General features: G+C 41.1%; 2 protein-coding genes across 2 annotated transcripts; both read right to left on the reverse strand.

Annotated features, from left to right (window-relative positions):
• Positions 1 to 726: 726 nt before the first annotated feature.
• Positions 727 to 1,854, reverse strand: LOC125525762 (BTB/POZ and MATH domain-containing protein 2-like). Its single transcript, XM_048690770.1, has one exon. The coding sequence runs from the start codon at positions 1,852 to 1,854 to the stop codon at positions 727 to 729; it is 1,128 nt and encodes a 375-aa protein (XP_048546727.1).
• A 15,894-nt stretch (positions 1,855 to 17,748) lies between these two features.
• LOC125524754 (aspartic proteinase nepenthesin-2-like) lies at positions 17,749 to 19,333 on the reverse strand. Its single transcript, XM_048689784.1, has one exon. The coding sequence runs from the start codon at positions 19,298 to 19,300 to the stop codon at positions 17,921 to 17,923; it is 1,380 nt and encodes a 459-aa protein (XP_048545741.1). The 5' UTR covers positions 19,301 to 19,333; the 3' UTR covers positions 17,749 to 17,920.
• Between the last annotated feature and the right edge of the window lie 615 nt (positions 19,334 to 19,948).

Genomic DNA, 19,948 nt, shown 5'->3' on the forward strand with positions numbered 1-19,948 from the left:
CTGACATTTGTTTATAAACTGGAATTATTACACAACAAGAAAATATGTGTTCGCAAACCTGGAATAAATAAATAAACAACGCTGAACTTTGCAGAATCTTCAAGTTCTGACCTTCCTCTTGAGAACATCAACATTCTGGAATTAATACCCGCCCCAAGAGAAGGCTCTTAGGTACTGAATTTATTGTAACCGGAATTCTTGGTAACCTGTTTTGTTTGCCAAATTCTTGGTCATGGTAACCAGAATTCTATTCAGGATCATAAAATGCCTTTCGAGAAACATCAACATTGTTCTTCTTGAGAACAGCTAGAAAAAAAAGGTTTTAATGATAGGGAAGGCACAAAGCAATGATGTACAACGCAACTAATGCACAGATAAATCTGAGGATAAAACGATTAGATAGGGAACTTGCACTCTGCTGCATTGCTGCATTGCCAGATCATTACACCTGAATTTACAGACCAACCACTCCATTAAGATACAATTTGCCCATCTATTGGATTTTTCTGATTCAGCAAATAGGAAAATTATACAGATGACAAGATAAAAGCAAGACACACAGGCTACAATCTCTTTAGAGGATCCCTTATCTGCATAAGAGTGCCACATCAGGTCTAACCGATGAGCATGCATACCATGTGTAGAGTGTTACTTCTGCTGGTTCAAAGCATTAACCTTGGCAAAGAGCTCCTTCAAAACCGAGGGATAGGTCGAAACTACATAATCCTAGCCATCAGTTGCCATTACTGCTTGCAAACACGAGGGGGGCTGGACTTGGATAAACTTGAAGCACGCCTCCTTCAATCCTTGGCAGTGGTGCTGCTCGGCTAGAGCAAGAGTGGACATCACCATCCTGACAGATATGTGCTCAGATAACTGCTCCTCGCAGATGCATTTGAGACGTTGGACATCATATCTGTCAGCTGCTACCAGCAAGTTTTGAAGCCACTGCAGCCATATTTCATTCTCTATTACTTCTTCGTCTTCTTGTCCCTGTTCCACAACACGTGACATTTCATCCTCTGATGCTTCCACCTCTTGTCTGTTGTCCTCCTCCATGTTGTCCTCCTCCATAGAAGGAAGCGAGTCTGTGTAGATAAAGCTAAGCAAAGCCCTGAACACGCTTGCTTCCATGTCTTTGATGTGTATGACACCGGTTTGAGCAGTTGCCTCCTTCATGGGGCCAAAGAGCTGTGCCATGAAGACTTTAGACCGGGCTGCAAGCACGCATCGGTGTGTAGCCAACTTGTTGCCGCCGACCTCGAATGTCACATCAGCACCCGCCTCGGTTTTGAAGAGGATGTTAAAATCACGGCAAATGTCAGGCAAGCGCGCCTTGGTAATGGTGGCAGCGGCATCATCATCATCATCCCTGGGGTTGGTGTTGCAGACCATGACGTCGCACCGGACGGTCAAATAATCATCCTTTAGCTTCACTGATGATCGCTCAAGGGCATCTCTTCTAAAATCCTGCTCGATGCTCTGAGAACAAGGATCGAAGCTGCATGCTTCACTTTGAGCAATGTAGACTGGATTCTGCAGCTCAACCTGACCGATGAGGCTAAAAACGACCTTGGCTTCCACAGGCTGCTTCTCAGAATCGTCTTGGATACAGGAAAGACGGACAGAGACGACGTCGGCACAAGTGTGGTTTTCACCGTGGGGGCAGTAGAAGAGGAGCCAACAATGGCCTCCCACCATGAAAGGACGGGAGCTGATGCTCTTTTTGGCTCGCGAGTAGTCCTGGACCACAAGCAGATGGTACCCGCAGTCTGCGCTGGTTCGGACGGTCGACTGGGTGTCGGGGCACAGCTCGTCGTTGGCCACGACGGACACGCCGGCGAACGAAGACATGACCTGCGAGTCCACCGGAAATCTATCTACTCAGCCGCCGTCGACACTTGAAACCTTCAGAAATGGGATCGATGTGCTCGGGGGCTAACCTGGTCACCTCCCCTCGCTGCGTCGCGCACGGCGTTTCTCCCTGGGAACAGAGTTCGCGCCGCCGCCCGCGTCGCTCCTCGCCAGAAACAGAGGGAGTTTGCGCCGCCGCACGCTCCCCGCCGCCGCCCGCGTCGCTCCTCGCCGGAAAACAGAGGGAGTTTGCGCCGCCGGCTCTTCGGTGACTGCGGCCTGGGCCTGCTCGGCGGGGAGCGTGCGGCGGCGCAAACTCCCTCTGTTTCCGGCGAGGAGCGACGCGGGCGGCGGCGCGAACATGCAGCGCGCGCTCCGATAGAAGGGCCTGCGCTTCAGCTTCCTCAGCGGACATGCAGCGCGCGCTCTGCTCGAACAGCGAGAAGAGGACAAAACCCCTGTGGTCCCGCGCGATTGCTCCAGCGTGGGAGGCGCCGCTGTCAGCTAGGAATGATGCGTCCGTGTTCAGTTTGACAGATCCCGCCACTGGGGGGCTCCAATGATTGGCCATAGGTATCTCAGTGGTTTCCCCTGACTGTCCTCCGTCCATCGCTGCGGGCAAAGGAAACAATGGAGTCCGGCCAGCCAATGCATACCCGGCTTGCAGCTCCGCTTGTTTACCCTTTGTATCAGACTCTCCCCTCGAGACGCCGTTGATTAGCCCCTCCTCGTATTGTTTTAAGAAGAGGACGGATCGGCTGATTAGCTCCTTTCCTGCATAATTATGGGTGCAATCGTCTCGTAGGAACCAACACCGCCATATCAGCAGTAAGATTTTTGTTCTAGTCTCTGGGTTGCATGGGCTGAGGAGATTCTGGAGCCAATCAACGCCTGTGTTTCTGAATTGTTCCTCGCTAGGAAGCTTCCAGGCTGTTCCCATTTCATGTCTCAGTGCCTTGCTTTTCGTGCAAGAAATGACTGCATGAAATTCATCTTCCTCTCCGTTACTGCATATATTGCATGTGCTATTCACTTCCAGGGTCCGCTTCCATTTGTTCTTTTTTGTGGTCAAGGTGCTAGTGGCCACTCTCCACCCAAATATCTTAATCTTTTGTGGAACCTTTGCCTTCCAAATGACGTCCCAGATAGTACGATCATCAGCCACATTTACATAGCTAGAGGCTGGGGTACTAGCTTGGTTTTGGATAGATACCGCCAGCCTATAGGCACTCCTGACCGAGAACACTTCGCAGGCCATGGAACAAAGGTGGCCGCTGACTGCTTGGCTGGTCGCTGGGCTGGCGCTGCTTTCAGCCCAGTCTAGCTATAAAAAAATAGGTATATATTTATGTATTTACAGAAAACGTATTTGGGACAATTATTTGACCCAATGAAATTCTAAATTATCAGAAAATTTGGAAAATCAAAATACTTATATATAGCCTACGAAAATTATTTCCAGCTCCAAATATTTTATTACTCCTTTTTGTTACAAAGAAATTTGGCCATAATGATTCTAGAAATTAAGCCTTAGGGTTTATTAAATATCCAAAATATTAATTATTTTTCTGAAAATTCCAAATGAATATTCCAATTGTTTTCCAACCATTTTATAATTGAATAAGTCAAATTATCTTCTCTCACTGATTATCTTTTTGAATTGGAAAGTGCTCGAATGTTTCAAAATCCAAATAAAATTTCAAATATAGCCAAAATCCAAATGGAAATTTTTGGAAAAAGTAATTATTTAACCTCTCTATTAAAACTCAAATAAACTCTCAGAAAGTTTTCAAATTATTCCCGAATTCAAATAATGGAAAACATTCATTATTATCTAATTATATAACATTACATCAATGTTCAACATGAGTTAGATTGAATGATTTTCTCTTCTTTCGTAAACACTTGGGTGACTGCTTGAGAAAAAAGGAATCATTGAAATACTTCTGAAACTTAAAGTGGCATGCCTGCGTTTTACTCCCGTTTTCTCTATATTAAAATGAGAGGATACATTACATCCCATATTTCCTTTCTAGGTAAATGTACCTTATGCCTTTGCTAAAATTTCAGATTCAGCTGGCTATCGGATGCATGACCTTACTTGTGAGATTTCTTTACAGACGTGTGTGGCTACTCTTGCATATAGAATATTACATGTTACTCATTCGGGCTCTAAATATAGGTCTTTTTAGAGATTCCAATGCGGTCTACAACGAAGAAAAATGAGTGAATCTATACTCTGAAATATGCCTATATACATCCATATGTAGTCTTTATTGAAATCTCTACAAAGACTTATATTTAGGAACGCAGTGAGTAACCATCCGTTGGTTGTTCCCTCCCATATACTAACAAAAACTAGATCCTTTTAATCACTAGATGGTCTTATAATCAAATATTGGGTACCTCATTCACATACTATATTTATGCTAAAACATGAAAAATAATTCACATGATTAGTTTACTTCGGTCTTCAGGACTACTAGAAAGAGAGAGAAATAACAAAGAGGGAGACACTAGGTTCCAACGCCCACTATCACTACTAGAAAAAGGGTCAAATATGAAGCACATTAGTGCTGGTTTGAATTTGAGCCGGCACTAAAGTGTCCATTAGTTCCGGTTCCAACGGCTAGGCGGGCGGGCGGACATCATTAGTACCGGTTCATGGGCAACCTTTAGTACCGGTTCAAGCCACGAACCAGTACTAATGAGGCTGTGTCGGGCTGTGGTTAGGCTGGGGCCCCATGAACACCTTTAGTACCGGTTCATGGCATGAACCGGTACTAGAGTTTCTTAGTAAGCTGATTTTTAGTCCCACCTCGCCAAGAGAGAGGCAGTAGGAGCGGTTTATAAGCCGTGAGTGCAGAGACGATGAAGGAGAGGCGCAATGCTCACATGCATGTTGCTTAGCTTCTAGCCTTTCGGAATAGCATAGATTGCACGGAGCTATGTGTAGTGCGGTCTACACTATTCCGAAAGGCTTGAAGCTAATTAACCAGCATTGCACCTCTTTTTTATTTTTAATAACTTATTTGAAATCCCGACTTCTTTTGCGTTCATTATGCAACATTCAAAGCGACGTCATCAATTTCCAACACGTTCTGACATCATTTGCTGTTTTTCAGTCATTTACCGATTTGTTTAGAGAGCTAAATGACCGTGAAATTGAAAATCACTACAAAATGAACTCTGAAAATGTTGAAACTTGGCATGGTATCATCATTTCACCCGCATAGCATGTGCGAAAGAGTAGAGAGGGTCACGGCAAAAACTGGATGCACTTCGTGTACAAACTAGACAATCTCTTTCGGAGTATCAGGGTTTCGGACGAGAACTCATCTGTTACACGGGCACTTCAATGTTTTGTAAACTTATTTGAACTCCAGATTTTTTTGCATTCAGTATGCATCATTCAAAGCGACGTCATCAATTTCCAACACGTTCTGACATCATTTGCTGTATTTCAGTCATTTACCGATTTGTTTAGAGAGCTAAATGACCGTGAAATTGAAAATCACTATAAAATGAACTCTGAAAATGTTGAAACTTGGCATGGTATCATCATTTCACCCGCATAGCATGTGCGAAAGAGTAGAGAGGGTCATGGCAAAAACTGGACGCACTTCGTGTACAAACTGGACAATCTCTTTCGGAGTATCAGGGTTTCAGACGAGAACTCATCTGTTACACGGGCACTTCAATGTTTTGTAAACTTATTTGAAATCCATAATTTTTTTGCATTCAATATGCAGCATTCAAAGCGACGTCATCAATTTCCAACACGTTCTGACATCATTTGCTGTTTTTCAGTCATTTACCTATTTGTTTAGAGAGCCAAATGACCGTGAAATTGAAAATCACTACAAAATGAACTCTGAAAATGTTGAAACTTGGCATGGTATCATCATTTCACCTGCATAGCATGTGTGAAAGAGTAGAGAGGGTCACGGCAAAAACTGGACGCACTTCGTGTACAAACTGGTCACTCTCTTTCGGAGTATCAGGGTTTCGGATGAGAACTCATCTGTTACACGGGCACTTCAATGTTTTTAAACTTATTTGAAATCCCGACTTCTTTTGCGTTTAGTATGCAGCATTCAAAGCGATGTCATCAATTTCTGACACATTCTGACATCATTTGCTATTTTTCAGTCATTTACCGATTTGTTTAGAGAGCTAAATGACGGTGAAATTGAAAATCACTACAAAATGAACTCTGAAAATGTTGAAACTTGGCATGGTATCATCATTTCACCCACATAGCATGTGCAAAAGAGTAGAGAGGGTCACGGCAAAAACTGGACGCACTTCGTGTACAAACTGGACACTCTCTTTCGGAGTATCAGGGTTTCGGACGAGAACTCATCTGTTACACGGGCACTTCAATGTTTTGTAAACTTATTTGAACTCCAGATTTTTTTGCATTCAGTATGCATCATTCAAAGCGACGTCATCAATTTCCAACACGTTCTGACATCATTTGCTGTATTTCAGTCATTTACCGATTTGTTTAGAGAGCTAAACGACCGTGAAATTGAAATTCACTATAAAATGAACTCTGAAAATGTTGAAACTTGGCATGGTATCATCATTTCACCCGCATAGCATGTGCGAAAGAGTAGAGAGGGTCATGGCAAAAACTGGACGCACTTCGTGTACAAACTGGACAATCTCTTTCGGAGTATCAGGGTTTCAGACGAGAACTCATCTGTTACACAGGCACTTCAATGTTTTGTAAACTTATTTGAAATCCATAATTTTTTTGCATTCAATATGCAGCATTCAAAGCGATGTCAATTTCCAACACGTTCTGACATCATTTGCTGTTTTTCAGTCATTTACCTATTTGTTTAGAGAGCCAAATGACCGTGAAATTGAAAATCACTACAAAATGAACTCTGAAAACGTTGAAACTTGGCATGGTATCATCATTTCACCTGCATAGCATGTGCGAAAGAGTAGAGAGGGTCACGGCAAAAACTGGACGCACTTCGTGTACAAACTGGTCACTCTCTTTCGGAGTATCAGGGTTTCGGATGAGAACTCATCGGTTACACGGGCACTTCAATGTTTTTAAACTTATTTGAAATCCCGACTTCTTTTGCGTTTAGTATGCAGCATTCAAAGCGACGCCATCAATTTCCGACACATTCTGACATCATTTGCTATTTTTCAGTCATTTACCGATTTGTTTAGAGAGCTAAATGACGGTGAAATTGAAAATCACTACAAAATGAACTCTGAAAATGTTGAAACTTGGCATGGTATCATCATTTCACCCACATAGCATGTGCAAAAGAGTAGAGAGGGTCACGGCAAAAACTGGACGCACTTCGTGTACAAACTGGACACTCTCTTTCGGAGTATCAGGGTTTCGGACGAGAACTCATCTGTTACACGAGCACTTCAATGTTTTTTAAACTTATTTGAAATCCCGACTTATTTTGCGTTCAGTATGCAACATTCAAAGTGACGTCATCAATTTCCAACATGTTCTGACATCATTTGCTGTTTTTTAGTCATTTACCGAATTGTTTAGATCACTACAAAATGAACTCTGAAAATGTTGAAACTTGCCATGGTATCATCATTTCACCCGCATAGCATGTCCGAAAGAGTAGAGAGGGTCACAAAGAAACTAAATACAGAAAAAAACTACTCAGAACTAAATAGATGAAAATAAATAAAGCAGAAAAGAAAAAAATTATATAAAAAATTACTCAAAAATAATTATAAGAAAATAAATAATGTAGAAAAAACTAATTAGAAATAAATAGAAGAAAATAAATAAAGCAGAAAAAACTACTCAGAAATAAATAGAAAAAAATAATAAAGCTGAAAAGAAAAAACTATGTAAATAATTACTTGAAAATAAATAATGCAGAAAAGAAAAAAACTATATAGAAAAATTACTCAAAAATAAATGGAAGAAAATAAATAATGCAGAAAAGAAAAAACTATAAAAAAATTGTTGGGGCGCTGCCCAGTGGGCCTGCCAAACCTAGGGTGTGCAAATTCAGGCCCAGAAGGTCCGGAAGGCTCACAGGGCACCGCGCCATAGTTAGGCCCAGAAGCCTGCTATATAGAGGAGTTTGAAGGAGCAGCCGCGGCTGGGTTTATAAATCAGTGCGGCTACCCTTCGCTCGGCGAGGTGGGACTAAAATTGTGCACCGCGGGGGGCAGCGCAACCCCTTTAGTACCGGTTCGTGGCTCGAACCGGTACTAATGGGGGGCCTTTAATACCAGTTTGAGCCATAAACCGGTACTAAAGGGGTCCGCTTCCCGCCGCTTGACCTGGCCAAAATTGGCCTTTAGTACCGGTTGGTGGCTCCAACCGGTACTAAAGGTCCCACCTATATATATGGCACTTACGAAAAATTCAGTTTTAATCCGTCGCCCGTCTTCTATCCAACTTCATCGCCCGATATCATTGCCGCCGCCGCGCCGCCGCCCATCGCGCGCCGCCCTCGCCGCCCCCGCCGCGCGCTGTCACCCCCGCCGCCCGTCGTCGCCGTCCCCGCCGCGCACCGTCGTCCCCGCCGCGAGCCGTCATCCCCGTCGCCCCCGCCGCCGCCCCGTACTACGTCGCCGTCTCGATCGCGCCGTCGCCCCCGCCGCCCGTCGTCGTCGTCCCCGTCGGCGTCGCCGTCTCGCGTCGCCGCCTGTAGGCCGTCGCCCAACGCTCGTACACATACACACACATACACACACACATACACACACAAACACACATATTTTTTTTTACTTATTTTTTGTTTTCTGTTGCTTAGATTAATGTTAGATGAATTACTTAGATAAGAATGTTAGAATGTTAATTAATGTTAGATGAATTAGATAGAAAAGTTGTTAAATATTCATGTCAATTGTTAGATGAATTAGCTAAATATTAATTAGGTATATATATATGAGATTTGAACTAGTTGAATTAATAGAACTAGTTTATTTTTAGTAAGAAAATTTAGGTATATGAGATTATTTGAACTAGTTGAATTAATATAACTAGTTTATTTTTAGTAAATGCTTAGCTAAACTAGTTCAATTAATAGAACTAGTTTATTTTTAGTAAGAAAATTTAGGTATATGAGATTTAATGATTTAATTAAAATATTACTATATATAGCTACTTTATATATTTTAGTAAGAAAATTAATAGAACTAGTTTATTTTTTAGTAAATTCTTAGTTGAATTAGTTGAATTAATAGGACTAGTTTATTTTTAGTAAGAAAATTTAGGTATATGAGATTTGATGATCTAATCAAAATATTATTATATAGAGCTACCTACTTTATTATATAGAGATTTGATCATCTAATTAACATTTTACTATATAGAATAGCTACCTTATATTTTTAGTAAACTCTTAGTTAAATTAGTTGAATTAATAGAACTAGTTTATTTTTATTAAGAAAATTTAGGTATATGAGATTTGATGATCTAATCAAAATATTAGTATGTAGAACTACCTATTTTATTATATATAGAATTGATCATCTAATTAACATTTTACTATATAGAACTAGCTACCTTATTTTTAGTAAGAAAGCTAATAGAACTAGTTTGGTTGAATTAGTTGAACTAGTTGGTTGAATTAGTTGAACTAGTTAGTTGAATTAGTTGAGCTACTTTATTTAGGTATATTTTTCGTAAGTGCTTAATTGAATTAGTTGAATTAATAGAACTAATAAGTGTTTAATGTTTCACTGATACGTCTCCAACGTATCTATAATTTTTGATTGCTCCATGCTATATTATCTACTGTTTTGGACTATATTGGGCTTTATTTTCCACTTTTATATTATTTATGGGACTAACCTATTAACCGGAGGCCCAGCCCAGAATTGCTGTTTTTTTTGCCTATTTCAGTGTTTCGAAGAAACGGAATATCAAACGGAGTCCAAACGGAATGAAACCTTCGGGAACGTGATTTTCTCACCGAACGTGATCCAGGAGACTTGGACCCTACGCCAAGGCATTAGAGAGGCGGTCACGAGAGTGGGGGGCGCCCCCCTAGGGCGCGCCCCCTGCCTCGTGGGCCCCTTGGAGCTCCACCGACGTACTCCTTCCTCCTATATATACCTACGTACCCCCAAACGAATAGAACAGGAGCCAAAAACCTAATTCCACCGCCACAACTTTCTGTATCCATGAGATCCCATCTTGGGGCCTGTTCCGGAGCTCAGCCGGAGAGGGCCGTCATCACGGAGGGCTTCTACATCATCATAGCCCCTCCGATGAAGTGTGAGTAGTTTACCTCAGACCTTCGGGTCCATAGTTAGTAGCTAGATGGCTTCTTCTCCCTTTTTGGATCTCAATACAAAGTTCTCCCCCTCTCTTGTGGAGATCTATTCGATGTGATCTTATTTTTGCGGTGTGTTTGTTGAGACCGATGAATTGTGGGTTTATGATCAAGTCTATCTATGAATAATATTTGAATCTTCTCTGAATTCTTTTATGTATGATTGGTTATCTTTGCAAGTCTCTTCGAATTATCCGTTTGGTTTGGCCAACTAGATTGGTAGTTCTTGCCATGGGAGAAGTGCTTAGCTTTGGGTTCGATCTTGCGGTGTCATTTCCCAGTGATAGAAGGGGCAGCAAGGCACGTTTTGCATCGTTGCCATCAAGGATAACAAGATGGGGTTTATTTCATATTGCATGAATTTATCTCTCTACATCATGTCATCTTGCTTAAGGCGTTACTCTGTTTTTAACTTAATACTCTAGATGCATGCTGGATAGCGGTCGATGAGTGGAGTAATAGTAGTAGATGCAGAATCGTTTCGGTCTACTTGTCATGGACGTGATGCCTATATACATGATCATGCCTAGATATTCTCATAACTATGCTCAATTCTGTCAATTGCTCAAGTAATTTGTTCACCCACCGTAGAATACTTATTCTCTTGAGAGAAGCCACTAGTGAAACCTATGGCCCCCGGGTCTATTCTCATCATATCAATCTCCATCACTTTAATCTTGCTTTGCTTTTTTACTTTGCTTTTACTTTTTACTTTGCATCTATATACCAAAAATACCAAAAATATTATATCTATCAGATCTCACTCTCGTAAGTGACCGTGAAGGGATTGGCAACCCCTAATCGCGTTGGTTGCGAGTAGCTATCGTTTTGTGCAGGTACGAGGGACTTGAGCGTGGCCTCCTACTGGATTGATACCTTGGTTCTCAAAAACTGAGGGAAATACTTACGCTACTCTGCTGCATCATCCCTTCCTCTTCGGGGAAAACCAACGCAAGCTCAAGACGTAACATTCACCTACATAGGAATGTCGTCTGACGATGAACATGATTTCATTATGTGCGAATACTGCGAAGACCAGCGCGGCCTGTGCGGCAGAAATTTTCTAGTTGATGATATGCGCTTCAGCATCAAGCTGGATGAGAACTTCGAAGTGGATACAGTAAGTCACAACGACAAGTCTTTTTTCGTAATTAAGCATGACTTATGCTTCATTTGCTTCAACTTTTAATTTTAATTTTTCACTATTCTACTAGCGTATCCCCTGCCATGCAAGAATTTTTGTCTTGGATAAGATAGGTTTCAGTCCTAACAAAACTATGGAGGTAAAAAAAGTTTACTTGAAGACCGAACATGGTTATACCTTCAATGTCAAATTATACAATGCAGACACATACACCTATTTTGAATGCAAAACTTGGCAAGCACTATGCAAGGCTTATGCATTTGAGCCTGATATGGTTATCACCTTTGACATTCGTCCGGAAGATGATATTGAAGGTAATAGAGACATCTGGGTCGATGTGCAGACGCCTCCAGTTCTACCATTATGTGAGTTTCTCAACCATATTTATGTCTTCGATATTGTTTATTCAGAAATAGTTGACAAGTAATTTTTATTGACAACTTATTTCCAATCAAGCAAACATGTCCGGCGCTTGGTAGATAGGACCGTCCACTATCCCAGGGCTGAACTAAACTGCAAGGAGACAAGTCATTATGTTTCATGGCTTGAGGATCTTGATGATGTCAAGACAAATTTTTTTCTTGCACTTAGAAATGTTAGTACTCAAAACGTGCGACCAATAGTGTTCGTACTGAACTACGGTCACATATATTTAGGAAAGATGGTAAGATTTCTACTATTTCTCTTCAGTGCATCTTTTGCATACATTATTTTTTAAGCTAAACTTCATTGCTAAGTATGTTACTATACGATGTTCTTCAACAGGGACTCCCGATGAATGTTGTGCCTGATTGAATCGAGACTAAAGGTACCATGAATATTGTTAGCTTACGGCCAAGATATCCTACAATGCACTTTAGTGCATTTAGGTTTTCTAATAGCGAGGAATGCTTAATAGTAAAAGACTGGAGCAAAATTGTGAACGATCGTAGAGAAGTACTAGGGGGCAGCAATCAGAAGCGCAACCCACGATTAGGAGACAAGTTTATCTGCATGCTCCAATATGATGAATCAGAAAAGCTATACATGTTCTATGCTATTTTACCTGAGAGAGAGAGAGAGCAGCAGGAGTGATTAGCTAGTTCATGCTCTTAGTACTTGTCCTCTCATGTCCGTGTTCTTCGTCCTAAACTTAATCTTAAAGAGTGATTTTCTTTTGTGGTGTTATGAACGCTTATGATATCATTACCATGTTGAAATCGATGATATCTTTGCTTCTGGTACAAGTGAATGTTTCTTCTTTAAGCTAGTGTTGGTGGTGATTAGATAGCGGTAATGACTATATGATGATTAAGTAGTGGTAATGAGACGACTATATATGATGATTTTTAGCTAGCTAGTATATACTGTTGTTAGTGATGATATATATGATGCAAGAGTTCTTATATTAATATGATGATGATGAGTTATTATATCATTTATGAAAGAAACCGCAGATTAGTTTCAACTAGATGGATTCTAGCTAAGTGATCAAGTATATGCCATATTCATATTACCTCGATCACTTAATTAGGTGATCAAGTATAATATGGATATGGCATATACTTGATGACTTAGCTAGGATCTACATGCATCCAGTCAAACTTATCTGCGGTACTTTCACCTAATGATTTAACAACTCATTATAATGTAAAACAATCACTAAATTAAATTGAAAACACAAAATAAAAGTAAAAATAAAAAATAAAACCAAAACACACCCAAACATTTAGTACCGGTTGGTAACACCAACCGGTACTAATATCCTACGCGCACCCGGGCCTGGCTCGTGCCACGTGGTGGCACTTTAGCACCGGTTCGTGATGAACCGGTACTAAAGGGGGGGACCTTTAGTCCCCACTCTTTAGTGCCGGTCGTGGAACTGACACTAAAGCCCCTTACGAACCAGCGCTAAAGCCCGGTTCTGCACTAGTGTATTCTGATCATGTGGAGAAAAAAGAGAGATAGTTGGGGAAGTGAGAGGGCACAGATAGAGAGGTGTCGATTGCTACACATTAGATACTTTATAATTGCTCCATGTTTGATTGAACTCCATGCTAATTGCACCTACGTAGAATCATATTGTGTGATGTTTAACTTCAAGTTTTCTTGTCATTTGTAGAAAATAGATTTATACACTAACTTGACCACAGTTGAGGATTTTGATTACCGAGCTTAAAAAGCAAAATGTATTAAATACAGTTTTTCAGAGCCATCACCTACTTCACCAATCATATCAACATTATCTACCATTTTTTAACATTTTGAATCGGTGGTTTCAGAATCAAATAGTCAAATAAATACGGATCCATTGCCATCACCTCCGTCAGCAATCAGCTCAACATTATCTGCGAGTTCCAAATTACCCATGAATGAAGTAAATATTAAACTAGATGATGATAATCAAACATAGAATTCTGAATTGCCGCTAAATGAAGGAAATATATCATTATGACAACCAAATAGAGGAACGTAAGCAGATGAAAGTAGATGAAACATATTATGACTATCTCCCACAAGGTAATTGCTGGATATATATAATTTTTACTTTTGTATCTATCATCTTCAGTCCTTTTTATGGAATAATATTATTTGTGTATGGGCACGGCTAATCCACATTAACACATATATTTATTCAATATTTCTTAAATTGTTTCACTTCTTGCAGATTATGCATTGCCCGACGGTGATCTATGTGCTCATACAACAATAGGAACATCTTGTGAAAATAAAAATTACTAGTGAAGATAGATGAAATATCTATGAAAAAGAGTACCCTTACAATGAAAGAGTCCCTGATTATTGATATCCATTAGTAATGCCTTCTAAAAAAATCACTATAGGTAATCAATGCAAATATATGTTGTCTAAAGTACCAAGTACATGACCATAATGATAGTAAAGTATACTTTGAGAATCCTTTTGTTATTGCACTTTTAAAACGGGATGGAAAGCTTGGAATAGATAAAGTGGTACCTTTATGACAGAGATTGTCAAAAACTATGTGATCATGGTTACATTCATATCCATAATTTTCTTCTTCTACATTTCATACATTTTGATTGGTATTTTTACTAATTATCTTGCTTAGAACTTCCAATAAATATGAACAACACACACTGGCATTTAACTGTCGTGAATGCAAAAAACGTGTGATTCAAGTACTTGATTCATTGTGCTACCAATTCAACCGAGATGATCTCACTGCAATGGTTAGTTACTACATCATTTATATGTAAAATTTCATAAATTGATCTTTCACTTATATATATATATATATATATTATTTTTTATGACTAATTACGTTTCAGTTATAAGGACTACAATATCATTTGGACATTCTTAAAAGTCAAAAGTTGATCAGCCATAATGTGGAAGTTTTTTATGTTAGTGAATGGAAGATTATGGAACAACTACATGAGCACCTGTCGGGCATTTGCTCGGCGGGCCAAGCGCTTAGGCCTTGGACCAACTAGGCGATGGCATTGCTCCCGTCGGGCACCTGCTTGGCCGGCCAAGCGTTTGCGGCTTTCAAGAAAGTTCATTGATTTGAAAATTTCCCATTTTTAAAAGTTTGTTCACAAACTCATAAGATGTTCCCTTTTTCATATTATATTCAAAAAATTCAAAAAAAATCAAGAAGTTTCAAATAATGTTCACTTTCAAAATTGCTTTGTAATTTAAGCAATGTTCATGTTTTCAAATCTTTTCCACGCAAATACAAAAAAAAGTTCGGTGAAGTTCAATTTCTGATTTTTTTTAAGTTTCATATTTGTTAGTGTTTTTCAAAAAATGTTGGTGATTAAAATTTTGTTCACTCGTTTAAACAAATGTTTGCATTTTGTCATTTTGTGCAATCTTTAAAGACACAAATATTTTCTTTGGATTTTATGTACAATTTATTCAAATACAAAATATTTGGAACAGATTTCGATAAAGCAATTTTTTTTGAAATTTGAACAAAATTTTAAAAGTGGCGGAAATTATTTTTGCAAAATGAAACAAAAAAAAATAAAAAAAATAAAAATTCAACAAACAAAAGAAAAAGATGCAGGTTTTCTTTAAAAAAGTTGATACTCTCAAGAAATATTCACGAATTTGAAAAAAAATTGAATTTGAAAAATGTATATGTATACGGGTTTTGAAAAAAAGTTGCAAATAAACGGTAAAGAATGTTAGCGAAAAACTGAAAGAAATTTTATGGATTTGAAAAAAGTTTGTGAAATTCAGATGAAAGGTTCATGAAGTAGAAAAAGATTCATAAATTTGTTTTTTTTGGATTTTAAAAGATTTTTGAATTTAAAAAATCATATAAAAGGAAAGGTAAAAGAAACAGGAAAAGGAAAAAAGAAAATAAAATAAAAACCCAAGTAAAACCGAGAGAAAAAACCGGCCAAATCAGCTAGATAGGAAAAGTAAATCGGCCAGTCCCGCCTGAGAGCAGGTGAGGTTTCCCAGGTGGTTAATGCGTGTGGTTCTAAACCATGAGGTTTTCAGTTAGAGTCTGACATAATGTGCTTATTTATTTGAAGTTGGTAAAAAGATAAAAGAACAAAAAAATGGGCCGCGTGCTTATTTTTTGAATGTTGCTAAAAAGGAAATAGGATTAGAAAATTGGGCCCAGCCCAGGTCAGATGGGGTGTGTACAACGTATACGTTCCGATGGGCATACGGAAGTGGATACAATTTGAGAAAGGTCCATATTGCCCGTTATACGTTAATTAGTAGGGTGTGTATCGAAGCGGGGCTCAATGATTTATGATATTTTCCACGCAAGAATTTTGGTATGTAACTCTATTTTGCCGAAATACCTTCTGTAGTCTTTTTTCTTTTCATGGAGCTTTGAGATTCCAAAAAGGGCAAGGTTAAAGAGCACGCTTCGGAACTTTCGAGACGAATTCAACAAGCTCAATTGGATCCACCCCCGCCCTCCCACCGACCGTCCAATCGACCTTAATCTTTTGCTTACAGACTTGTTTTGACCTAAAACTACCTATATATACTCTCTGGTATTTCATTTTGCGACGTACAGAGGTGGAGATCACAAACCAAAGAGAGGATGTGCAATCCACCACTGGAGGAATATTGGAGGGGTGGACCACTACCGGAATCGCCTTCGCCCGCCTCTCCTCCTTCACCAATGCCTCCACGTCGCTCTCCGCCATGAGAGGGTAGTAGTCCAACTCCTAGATTGTGGGTTTGTGGTGTTAACTTGATCGAATGTCCCCATCGATTATGATTGTAGTAATCCGTATGAGCTGCCCTGCAAGATTACGATGCTATTGATGTAATTCCTATGGTGGATGTTGTGTATGAGATGATACATGTTATACACTTACCGTTGTGTTGGGACGTTTATAGCTTATCATTCTCTAGAAACATATTATTGATGCCTAATGCATAGGTTTGCTTATTGTAAGTCATGAGATTATCATGGTAATTCCTTGTTTGCCCACGTCATGAGGTGCTTCACATTCACAACGCCAAGTGTAGGGTAGATGAGAGGGATGGGAGATGCATGACAAATAAAACCTTTGCATTAGTGTTGTAGTGTGTTTTTACATAAGGAGTATGATGTATGTAGATGTGTGTGGTATTGGAGGGTGTAGCGAAATGGTACTGCTATGTGACGACAACCACCACCATGTCGATCTACTGTAGAGTTGATGTGTGCCTATAGAGTGGCGGCGTGGAGCTTTATTGCGCTCGATGGCAGTACGCCGACTTCCCGTCTGTCTACTACAACAAGTTTTGCCTGGGTCCGACGAGGGAGGGGTGGGCGCGCCTTCGGCTTGCTTAAGTGCTTGTAGTCGTCGCTAGGTGGTCTACGGATCTGGATGTAGTTTTTATTATTTCTGGTGTTAATTGTATTGCCATGATTGAATATGAATAGATCGAAATTTTCCCCACAAAAAAAAACTAAAGAGGGTAAAGAGTACCCTAATGTTGGCTCACTCACGTCTCTACTCTCTAGCGGCGGGGCTAGTTGAGGTCTTGAGGAGGAGCAGAGCAGTGGTGGTGGAAGCGAAAACGATCAACGGCGACGCGGAGGAAGCCGCGGTTGGGAGACAAGAATAAATGTCATTTTGGTACTTGCATGTGTGCCAAATTGACCTGTTTGCAAATGTATTCAGTTGTCTAAGGTTAACTCCTGTGCAAAATAGACCTGCCTGCAAATGTATTCAGTTTTCTAAGGTTGAATAATCATAGGATAAGACAAAACATTTTGGTAGTCCTAGCTAGGTAGGATCAGTGTTCAGCTATCAGAAATCTTCACCAGCAAAACAAATTTTGAAGCTAATAATGTTGGAGAGCCACGCAACCTTCAACCATTCCATGAGTAACAGAAAGAAAGAAAGAAAGAAAGAAAGAAAGAAAGAAAGAAAGGGGTAGTCTATTTAGGCAGCATGACTATGCTTAAAATTGGTCAGAAACAAATTAACAAGAAGGGCAAAACAAATATGATCTTCACAAGCACAGCTAGATTGATAATGTGAGACGGAACATTTATTTCAGTCTATCTGGTATCGCAGTACCAGTACAGCAGCGATGGCCTTTATTTCAGTCTAACAGACAGAGCTAGCTACTGCCACTCGGTACATCTGGGCAACTACCACTCACTCACTACATCATGCAATGGCCATTCTCAGGCACATACCTCACGATTAAATGAGATCTCCATGTTTGCTAAATCATACCCAACATTGGTATTACGTTGAGCAATCATGCCTAACACTGATTTCCTGTCATCGATAGAAATTCCCAGACAAATGTAATCACCTGCGTACCCTTCGTAGAAGAGTGTGTCGCCAAACAACTCCAGCTCCGCCCCTCCTTGGAAGCCCAGGGTCACCGACACACCCTCCACATCCGACATCTCACCATCGTAACAGTTGATGGCGGGGTTATTAGTGGGATCGTACACCCTTGTGAGTGTGAGTTCATCGTCGATCCTCTTCAGCAGAGGGTCGAAGATGAGTCCAGGAAGGTAGACCAGGGCGGACCCTGAATCCACCAGAATGGGCAGGAACTCCGCCGCCTCTTGCCGAGTAAATATGGGCACTGGCTGATTTTGATCTAGACGGCTTCCTCGCTGGTACGTCACGCTCTTGAGGGAGATGATGAAGTGGGCGCCGTCCTGCTTGAACGGGACAATCTTGCCCGACGTGACAGCATGGCTGCCGAATCGGAGGTAGCTTGTTGTTTTCCTCCACTGATCCCGGAGGTCTCTTCTCTCCGGCGATAGAGCGCAGTAGGAAAATTTGTCGACGCCGGCCTGAGCGACGAAGGAGAACGTACCCATGCCGAGGCCGAGAATGCCGGAGCTGTATTCCCGGACGGCGGTGGTACGTTCCTCCTGCGCGCAGCCAAAGACGATGTCTTGCTCGAAGTTGTAGCCGCCGTCGTCCCCCGCCATGCCGTTCCCAAAGCGGAAGACGTCAGATCCCAGGTAGCCTGACACCTTGCTACCATCGCCGTACCGCTTGTCGAACTTGCACAAACTGTTGTCCGCAGTGGGGTAGGTGTGGCTGGACTGGCACCATGTGATCCTCCCGTGCTCGCACATCGGGTCTTCGCAGGGAAGGTGATGGTAGGTGCTTGACTTGACTGGGTTGAACGGAAGGTAGTAGCTCCTGGTGCAGTTTTTGCACGGAACGCACTGCGTCCATGACAGGTCGTCGCCGGTGTCGAACAATACATATCTGGAACGCGCTTCATCTGGTGGTCCGCCGCCAATGCGGAGCTGCACCAGATACATGGAAAACTTCCGGCGGTGCCGAAACGGCACCACAAACTTCTCCTCCTCCATGGCGGCCGCGGCCGCGGTGGCAGTGGCCGCCAACTCCATCTCCTCCTCCACGACCTCTGCCATGCTCTTCCAGTGAATGACGGGGAAAGAGAATCCAGCCTCCTCCCCGTCACAGGAAGGAGCCACAGCGGCCGCGTCTGGCTCGTGGATGCCCGCAGCGTCGCCGGAGAAGAGAATGGCGATGCTGACTACCAGGATGAGGTAACGGGAAGCCATTTGCAGAAGAGTTGAGCTAGAGGTGGAAGGAGGTGTGTGTGAGTGCGATGCTTTTTGGCCTTCTCACTACAAGTGAATGCAGGTGTGTGTGATCAGTCAACCTCCAAACAACCCGGCGGCAGTTCGCTCATGCATTTCTTCATTCGCATTCTTTCATTTTGTGCCCCTCAAGTTATTCCGTCTCCGATTGATTGATTTTATTTTTTGTACGTTCAGAATACACAGATGATGTATTCATCTACAGAAACTGTCAGAGTGTTCAACTATGTATATTTAACTTTATTGAAAACTCAAACTATTCCAAACTTTGACCAAGTTTACACAAAATATTATATTACAATAATTATGAACCCAAATATCTACATAATTAAAATATATTTCATCATGAATCTAACGATTCTAATTTGGTTGACATAAATTTTGGTGTGTTTTTACTAGGACAAACGCCCGTGTGTTGCAACGGGGGAATTTTTTATAGCAAAAATGCTCAAGTGTGGCACCGGAGATTTTTTTACATGCTCCTAACCCAATAATCATGACTCAAGGCTCTCCACATCTTTAGGCCCTCTATTTCAACACGCCGCCTCACCTATATTATCGGCTATCTGCCTTCTCGCTCTTTCCAACAATGCTTGCTATGTCAACCTA

This window comes from Triticum urartu, chromosome 7 (genome assembly GCF_003073215.2).
Source record: "Triticum urartu cultivar G1812 chromosome 7, Tu2.1, whole genome shotgun sequence".
Taxonomy (NCBI): Eukaryota; Viridiplantae; Streptophyta; class Magnoliopsida; order Poales; family Poaceae; genus Triticum; species Triticum urartu.